Here is a 9503-nt window from a genome sequence, read left to right as displayed (position 1 = left end):
TGACCAGCATATCTGAACAAAAAGACAAAAGTGCCTAATCTAAACAGAGCCTTCATTCAGCATAATTTCAGTTGTGCTTATGCAGACAACTACAGATTACTGCATATGATATGGTTGCATGTATAAACTGATTCATACATCGTTATACATAGGACAAACACCTGACTATGAACATTACCGCAAATAACAGATTTAATGAATTTGTATTACTTTGCCTTACTGGAATACCCTACTTAAAATAAAAAACTTCCCACACATTGAGTGTTTTTCCGGAATCTGGATTCCTCCCGAGATTGAAAGCTAAATGCTTTTGGCACCTGTCTGGAGATCTCTTTTGTCTGTTTATAGACTGTTGAGAACACCTGCCAGACAGTGATCTAACAAAATAGAGGTCTGTATATTAATGCATATTAAATGTATATTAATGTATATTAAAGCCTCTTGTTGCACAGAGTGGTAAGCAGTAGAAATGCTTTCTGAAGCTATGTCCATGAGGTTGGGAGTTCGATCCCAGCAGCTGGCTCAAGGCCTTCCATCCTTCCGAGGTCGGTGAAATGAGTACCCAGCTTGCTGGGGGGTAAACGGTCATGACTGGGGAAGGCACTGGCAAACCACCCCATACTGAGTCTGCCATGAAAACGCTAGAGGGCGTCACCCCAAGGGTCAGACATGACTCAGTGCTTGCACAAGGGATACCTTTACCTTTATCTTATATTAATGATGCAGATGTGCATTTCACCATGGTGCATAGCCAAACCTCATTCAACCAGATGAATACATCTGTTGTTGCAGATGGAGGCCTCTAATTCACACTGACCATGTATGTTGCAAAGTGAGTTAGTAGGATTTATCTCTCCACTTTATTTCACATACATCGAACTAATGACAGCCCATCACAAATTTACGAAATTTTATTCCACGCTAAATTTGTCTTTCTTGTTATAGCACAGCACTTCTTGCCGGGCTTTTTAATGGTGTAATGGAGCTTCTCACAATAAGTACCCAATGATTTTTTTTCATAGCCAATGGTAGACCACAGAAATATCTAACACTGTAGGCTTATTCACATGTAAGTGAGCTCAAATGAGAGGTATGATCCTCATCACATGGTCAGAACTGATCTAGATGGAGTTCTTGCTACTTGACTGCACCAGTTATGATGCTTTCTGAATTTACAATGTGTTCAGGGGATATTATTTAGCTTTTACATAAATCATCTCTAAATCAGGCTGGGCCAAGCCAGGGATTCATGCAATCCAGTGTGCTCTCTCTGATGGCACTTTGATTTCAGCAGACTGGTCTGTCAGGCTGCAACTCAACAAAAGAATCACCCGGAGTGTCCAAGTTCTGTTTTCAAAACCCAACAGCCAACCCTGGAATCATTCTGAAAAATGCCAGCACATTCCAATCAGACCAATTTGACCCCAGCAGAATGCTTGAGTATGGCTGCTCATCAATGCTTAAAAGGAATTACAAGCACCTGCAGAATAGATGCAAACCATTATCTATACCTTGCAAGTTCCTCCCACCCAGAAATAATGAAGGAGAAAATGGCTAGGTATATGAAGTCCACATGTCTACATCCTACCTCCAACCTTGTTGCTTATTTTGTATATTCGCTTCTAGATTCTTGAATATTTGCTTCTGTCCTTGCACAACCTTTGCATGTGTTCCCTTTCTCTTCTGCTGCCAACTGAAACTCACACTTCCATGAATTTGACAAAGTGGGCTATAAGGGGGCTACAAAATCTTATGTCACCAGAAATTGGTTGATTCTTTGAGTTGTCCAAAGACTGCTGTTTTTGTTGTAATAGACTAAACATGGCTGCTTTCTAGAATTTGTTCTTTGCTTATGGCACTGGATTGTTATGAATAACATGCATAGGGACTGACACTGATCCCTCCCCCCAGCTAGTAGCAGAAACTTTTGGGTCCTGCCCAGCTCTGTCATTCTGGCATTGTCTCCTTTTCTGCTTTCATCAGCTACTGCCCTGTACAATCTGTCAACACAACTGAAGACAGGCAACATTTTTCTATCTAACAAAGTCTCAGTCTGTAGATCATATTGCCACTGGAATGTTACCAAGAATAACTACTTAACAACCATTTTTTAAAGTGCAATGTATGTAAGAGTTTTCAGCAGAATGGGGATTCTCAAGTTATAAATCAAGGTCAGAAATATGTGCCACAGTTAATTTTGCACAAAGTTATTGCATGGCTTACATGATTCCTCTGATTCATTACTAGATGCCGTCCATTCTGATGGACACCGCCTACCTTACTCCCACCCCATGAAGGCTGCCTTATATGGTTTCATGCAGACGCTATCAGTATCTGGTGAGCCATGTGAATGCACTGGCTTATAGCCAGCCCTCAACAGCTCTTCCTCTGTCACCATAATATGCCAAGAGATCTGTGATAAGATGGAGGAAATGGACCAGTCCAAATGGGAGCAGCTGCCTCAACTGATCATTTCGGAATGTTTCTTAGAATCAATTCTGCTTCTATAGTAACATTACTCACCATCCAATATACGTTTGCCAACCTCTGCTTATCTTGCTGTTCTCCTTGTATAGTGAAGAAGGGTATCTGGGATTGTCTCTTTGGATCACATCATTGTCTTTCAGGCAAATGACTGGATGATCATAGGTGGTCAAGAACAAACACAATATCCATGGCCTCTAAAATGGCTTGTTATTACATAATCCTCCCCAATCCCTGCCAAGGGCACCAGGGATTGCAGCTTCCCATAAAAAGCAAAAACAGAATAATGAGTAGCTAGGGAACATTAAGACTCACAGGTGAGCTACAGAGATCTCTGTATTGGGCTCTGGTGATTGTTAAAATTTCATTTCAAAGTGACTTCAAAACTTGGTCTGAACACTGCAGAGGGGACATCTATTTGGTCAGTCACCAGCACCCTTGTATGCTAATAACATTGCTGTATTGAATGCTCAGCCAAAGGATTTGTACAGGCATGTACTCTTCACTGTACATTTGATGACCTTGCAAGTGAATGTGTGGACTGACTCCTTTAAAATTACTATGCCCAACGTGATATGAAAGTTTTCCCTCAGACTTAGTGATTCAGTCACAGATGTAAATCTCTACAATAGGCTCATGGCTGTGGAGTTTTCACAGCCATCGAAACAACAGGCCTGGGTCCACTTGCTATCCTTCTAATCTCTTTCACATCCCCAAACAGCAGGTGGTGGAGGCTAGAGAGGAACTGACACTGATGTTGTGTAGTGCCAGATCAGTTATCAAGTCCTCAACCCTGTGAAATTATTTTGCAGGGCAGGGGGCAGACCTGGTTTGTGGGACTGAGACCTGTGTGAGAGAGGGCAAGACTGTCACCCTTAAAGATATGGTCCCGCCCAGGTTTACAGTCCTTCGCCAGTCTCAGATCCATGGTAGGGGAGGGGGGTGACAATCCTACTCTGGGAGTCTTTCACCTACAGGGCTCACCGGACACCATGGATCGTTAGGGTGAAGTGTGTCAGAGTGGAGTGGGGATCAGTGGAGAACGTTGCTATCTGGGTAGTTTACAGTCTGCCCAATGTTCCCTCAGCTAGCCTGTTGAGCCTCCTGGCTTTAGGCAGCTCTCAGAAACCAAAATGGACAAGTTGCTGGGGTCGGTGAGGGATACCACTTGCCCCCCTTGATCCTGACAATCTTGGTTGCTCAAAACAGCGGACCAGCGGATAGGAGGCCTTGTAGGGGAGGTCATCAACCTCTCCCTGTCTACAGGGAGTTTCTGGAGTTGCTGGAGGAGACAGTGGTTTGTCCTTTACTGAAAAAACTATCAATGGAACCATGGGACCCGGCCAGCTACCACCCAGTCTTGCATTCCTAGGTAAGGTAGTTGAAAGGGCTGCTGTGGACCAGCTCCTAGCATACTTGGAGGAAGCTTCAGTCCTCGACCTTATTAGTCAAGCTTCTTCCTGGCGGTGGGGTGGAGATAGTGTTGGGTACCTTGGTGGATGATCTCCAGTGCCAGCTGGATCAGGGCAGTTCAACCATACTTGTAATGCTTGACCTGTTGGCCGCTGGAGCCTGAATTTGGGAGATGGCCCTTCAGTGTCTGCGCTCCTTCCTCCGGAACTGGACACAGAGTGTGATGTAGGAGAGGAATTATCACATCCCTATCAACTCCCTTGTGCGGTCTGGTCCCTCAGAGAATAGTTCTCCCTCACATGTAATTCAACATCTTTATGCACCCTTTGGCACAGCTGGTCCAGAGTTACAGGCTGGGTTGTCACCAGTATGTGGATGACACCCAGATCTATCTCCTCATGGATGGCCACTTCCCCCCAGATACATTTGCCAGATATCTGGAAGCTGTTGCTGAATGATTACAACAGAGTCGCCTGAAACATAACCCCTCCAAGATGGAGGTCCTGTGGCTGGACAGGAGGGGGGCAGGACAAGAAGTGCACCTACACACCTTGACTGGGGTACAGTTTAACATCTTGCCCTCAGCAAGGAATTTGGGTGTGATCCTGGATGCCTCCTTATCTATGGAGGCCCAGGTCTTGGGAGTAAACCACATGGTGTTTTTTTGGTCTCCACCAGGTGAAGTTACTAGTGCCCTACCTAGTGCCCTACCTGCCCCTGACTGCTTGGCCACTGTGATCCATGCAATGGTTACCTCTACACCTCAAGGCCAGCCTATCTTGGGCCTGGCCTATCTGAGGGACTGCTTGTCTCCCTATGCCCTGTGCAGGGCTCTTCAGTCTGTGGGTGCTAATCTGTTGGAGGTCCCTGGTCCCAAGAAAATATGGTTGGCATCAATCAGAGCCACAGCCTTTTTTAGTCCTGGACCCAACCTGGTAGAATGAGCTTCCACCAGCACTAGAATATTGCAATACAAATGTTACACCAATATGTGTACCAGGTTCTTTAAATCCAAGAAAGGCCGTACCAAATAAAGGAAACTGGACATTCAGAGAACCTGGTACGCATATTGGTGTAAAATTTGTATTGCAATATTCTAGTGCTGGTTTTTTAAAAAAAATGGGATAAGGTTGCCATGTCCCCTCCCCTGGCCTCTAGCTGGGGATGGGAGGTTAGGGTTGCCAACTCCAGTTTGAAAAGCCCCTGGAGATTTCGGGGTGGAGGCTGAGAAGGTCAGGGATCACAGTGGGGTACAGGGCCATAGAATCCACCCTCCAAACATCCATTTATTCCAGGGAAACTGATCTCTGCAGTCTGGAGATGAGCTGTAATTCTAGGGGATCCCCAGGTCTGGCATCCCTACCTGCAGGCTGAGCCAAGGGACATCACGCAGGGCTCAGTTTCCAACAGGAAGGACTGAAAGCTGGAGGAACTGAACCTTTTATTGTACTTCATTACCTATTCCCAAGGAAGGCCTCAATCCTAGAAATCATCATCCTAGACCAGAGACTGGTGAGGCTATGGATGCAAAACAATGAGTGGATATAGCTGTTTCAGAGCCAGACATTGAAACTAGTAAGTTTTCTTCCTTTGTTGTCCCAGTTAAAAAACAGCATTTCCCCCATCAACAGCCTCACACCCCTTTGGCAACCATTAATTTAGTCTTTGCTTTGAGTAAACAGTCACCTACATTACATGAATTAACAGGAGGAAAGAATTCGAGCCCTTTGCCCAGGACTGAAGCAATAGCTGTGTCATGCTTAGTAATCAGAATCTTCAGTTTCGGAGGCAGAAAACCAGTGTCTGTGTCACCTAACCACAGTGAGGAGAATTTTAACTCTTCTGCTTTCCCACTTTTTTATTGGTATTAATGTACCTGTCTAACGTGCTCCTTACTACATGGCCAGACACCACAGCAATCAGATTTCTATGAAGTTATATATGTATCCCTCCCCCCATTCCCCATAAAAAGTCATTTAATACTTTTTATTATGACCAGGCAAAATACAAAATTCAGGAGTTAGTCTAATGTTTTGCTGATGCCAAATGGAGCTCAGAGGTCCATTAGTTCCTTCCATTAATGACTGGTTTTTAAAGTTGGTTGGATGGCTTTCATTTTTTGTTTCTTCCTCCCAGAATGCAATGTGTTCAATGTGGGCAGTTCCCTATGATATGACAGCCAGTGTTGCCTGATAGTTAGAGTTTCAGACTAGGGTTTGGGAGTCAGGTTCATATCCCCCCTCTGCCATGGAAGACCTTTGGCCTCTCTCTCAGATTTACCTACTTCTCAGGGTTGTTGTGAGGATAAAATTGAGAAGAGAACGATGGAAGCTGCTTTAGGTTCCCATTGGCAAGATAGGCAGGATAAATAAATAATCCATCACAAAATGCCTGTTAATGGGAAAGGAATATCCTGTTTGGAAACCCACAGTTTGTCATACGTCGATATGTTCCTTAAATTATTTTAGATCACATTTTACTAAAACTGTATTTTTATATTAAAATTACAGTCCTGAGCCACTGAAAACAAAAAGCACTTTTTAAAATACCTTGACTTGAGAAAAAAAATCTTCAGCTCAAATTCAGATGTAGTTTCAACAGCCTTAATTATGGATGCCTTGAGGTTCCTGTCAATAACATAAGGAGTCTCTTTCCTCTGTGCTTCAGACACTTGTTCTTTACTCTCTTGAGTGCTTTCTCCAAGGCTTTTTTAACATCTTTGTTCCTCAGGGTATAGATGATAGGATTCAGCATTGGTGTGATGATAGCGTAGAAAACAGATACTACTTTGTCCATATCAGAAGGTTGGTCTGAGCGTGGGCAGATATACATGAAGATGACTGTGCCATAGAAGATGATGACTACCACCAAGTGGCTAGCACATGTAGAAAAGGCCTTGTGCCTTCCCGAAGCAGATGGGATTCGGCAGATGGTAGAAACGATCAGGCCATAAGAGGTCACAGTCAGGAGGAGGGACACAAGTACAACCACTGCAGAGACAAGGAAGACCATCGCTTCAGCAATGAAGGTATTGCTGGTTGCCAGCTTAATTAGGGGGCCTGTGTCACAGAAGAAATGATTGATATGATTGCTGCTGTTGAAGGACAGCTGGGAGATGAAGGCTGTGGGCAAGAGGGGTGTCAGGAAGCCACTGATCCAAGAACCCAAGGCTAAGTAAGTACAGGAACAACTGTCCATGAGTACTGGGTACCTCAGTGGATGACAGATGGCTAGGTATCTGTCATAGGCCATTGTAGCCAAGAGGAAGAATTCTGTGGTTCCAAAGAAGAAGAAGAAATACATCTGGGTGATGCACGTCCAGAAGGAGATAGCATGAGAGCCAGTAACAAAGCTTCCCAGTAACCGGGGCACTGTGACCGAGACGTAGCACATCTCTAGTAAGGAGAAATTGCTCAGGAAGAAGTACATGGGGGTGTGGAGACCAACATCCAGATTTGAGATTCCAATGATCAAGGCATTGCCAAAGAAGGTGAAGAGATAGGCAGTCAAGAAAATGACAAATAAAAGGAACCGGAATTCCTGTAATTCAGGGAAGCCCAACAGGATGAATTCAGGAACTGAAGAATCATTCAGCATATTCTTGGCACTCATGTAGAATCAGCATCAGAGGAAGAATCAGAATGAAAAAAATACAGTAAGGGAAATGAGAAAGAAAGACACCAGATAACAGAATTCACAATTCTAATATTTACATCAAGGACAAGAAGCTCTGAATCCCAGAGCCAGGAGGCAACATCAGAAGAAGGTCTCAGCCTCTATGCCCTGTTGTTGGCCCAGTGTTGGCTGATTGGCCACTGTGTGAGACAGGATGCTAGACTAGATGGACCACTGCTCTTATCCAGCAGGGTTACTTTTACGTACTTATTTTAAAGCAAGTTAAAATCAGAACTATTGTTAGCATTTTCAGGGGGATTTACTGTAAGAATAAGCAATAAATTTTCCTTCATAAAATCATTTGTGCATAACAAAGTCAACAGAAGATGACTTTTCAGTGATATCAGAATGTTTTTTGGTCTTGTGAATATCCTCTGTTTAAATTCCTCATATTCTGGGAGAATCTCCCAAAAGGGTTGGGCTGGGCTATCACAGGCCATGTATCAGTCACAGCTGGATCATTCCTAATACTTTCTAATAAGAAACGGTTATCCAAATCTGCTCCAAAATTGCAGGTTAATTCAACAGTTAAAGTAAGGGGCTTTCTGCACTCCTTCAAAATCGCACAATGGTTGCCAATTGAAAACGCTACTGATTTGCCATTATGCACAACGTCGTTGACAATCTGCCACACACCTGAAACCGATCCGCAAAAAACGCTTCCTTGTAGCGCTTTCAGGGAAATCCCCAAAAGTGGATTCACCCTCCGGAAAGCGCTACACTCCTGGAACCAATCTGCAACACTAGCAGGAAAGTTCTGTGCGTTACCATTGTTGTGGTTTCTACAAAGTCCCTCCCCCTGGCTCTCTCCTCTGATCTTCCGGCGAAGCGATCGCCATTTTTTTTTCTCCGAGTAAGCGGAGATCAAATCACCGGCAAGCCTTCGTTTACCCAGTGAGGCTTCCCCGGCTGCAGTCCCTCCCCAGAGCTCTTTACAGTCACTAAGCACAAACAACAGAGAAGCCCGTTTGCTGATGTATTTTCCCTTTATTTTTTACACTGTTTTCGGCCGAAAATCGGGCCCGTGGGGGGGGGATTTTTTTTTTCACTCGGGGGGAGCGTGGCAACGATGAAACGACAGCTCAAACACACCTGCCAGCTGGGTGGGTCTCTCCGTTGCAACGAATCAACGCATATTCGTTGCAACGGGTGTGTTTTTTTTTAAAAAAAAACCTTTCTTAAAGGGAAAGGGGCTGTTTGGGAGCATGCTAACGGCCGCCCATTGGCTGCTTGACGGCCAGGGGCGGGACGAGCTCGGCAATAGCGCTTCCTTTCTAGTGATTTTTGCTGAGACCAGAAGCTTGTGGGAAACGATGGAAACGCAACTGGATTCCACTACAAAGTCAGGTATGCATAACGACGAATTCCACTATTTTAAATGGCGATTTTTCGTTCAGCAAACAATTTGCTACAAGGATCCCAGTGCGGAAAGCCCCTAAATATTCTCCCATTTCTCATTGTGCAATTCAAATTATTTTCTTCCCATGGTCCCTATACATGGTCACATGTTCCCATACCTAATCAGAAAACACTTATAATATTGGTGAGGAGTTCTAAATAAATCATAAACATTTAGAGTTGAAGAAACAGAGTTATACATGATGAGTCAACAGAATGACAGCCTGCAAGGCAAATCTGAACATCCACACATCTCTAAAACAATATTTATGAGTTAAAGAAATCTAAATCTTGGTAAACTCCAATGACCATATATCATTGAGAATGAGACATTATACATGTTTAATTGTGCATTATTAGATTGGAATGATTGGTTTTCTGGATTTCATGGGCAGAGGGGCATATTTATGATCACATTTCATACAAATTACAAAGACATGGAAATGAGGTGGAGAGTTAAAAATCTTAAGGCTCCAATCCTACACATGGTTATTTTGAATAAAATCTACTGAGTAAAGTGAGACTTACTTGAA

At 43.9% G+C, this 9503-nt stretch overlaps 1 protein-coding gene across 1 annotated transcript; it reads right to left on the bottom strand.

Annotated features, from left to right (window-relative positions):
• Window positions 1-6417: 6417 nt before the first annotated feature.
• LOC143828728 (olfactory receptor 6B9-like) lies at window positions 6418-7495 on the bottom strand. Its single transcript, XM_077318978.1, has one exon. The coding sequence runs from the start codon at window positions 7492-7494 to the stop codon at window positions 6505-6507; it is 990 nt and encodes a 329-aa protein (XP_077175093.1). The 5' UTR covers window position 7495; the 3' UTR covers window positions 6418-6504.
• Between the last annotated feature and the right edge of the window lie 2008 nt (window positions 7496-9503).

The sequence above is a fragment of the Paroedura picta genome, chromosome 2, assembly GCF_049243985.1.
Source record: "Paroedura picta isolate Pp20150507F chromosome 2, Ppicta_v3.0, whole genome shotgun sequence".
Classification (NCBI taxonomy): domain Eukaryota; kingdom Metazoa; phylum Chordata; class Lepidosauria; order Squamata; family Gekkonidae; genus Paroedura; species Paroedura picta.
The sequence above is the reverse complement of the archived record's forward strand: the minus strand, read 5'-3'. Positions and strand labels throughout refer to the sequence as shown.

Coding starts and splice junctions, on each gene's coding strand:
- LOC143828728 (XM_077318978.1), bottom strand. CDS start 7,494: ATGCTGAATGATTCTTCAGTTCCTGAATTCATCCTGTTGGGCTTCCCT.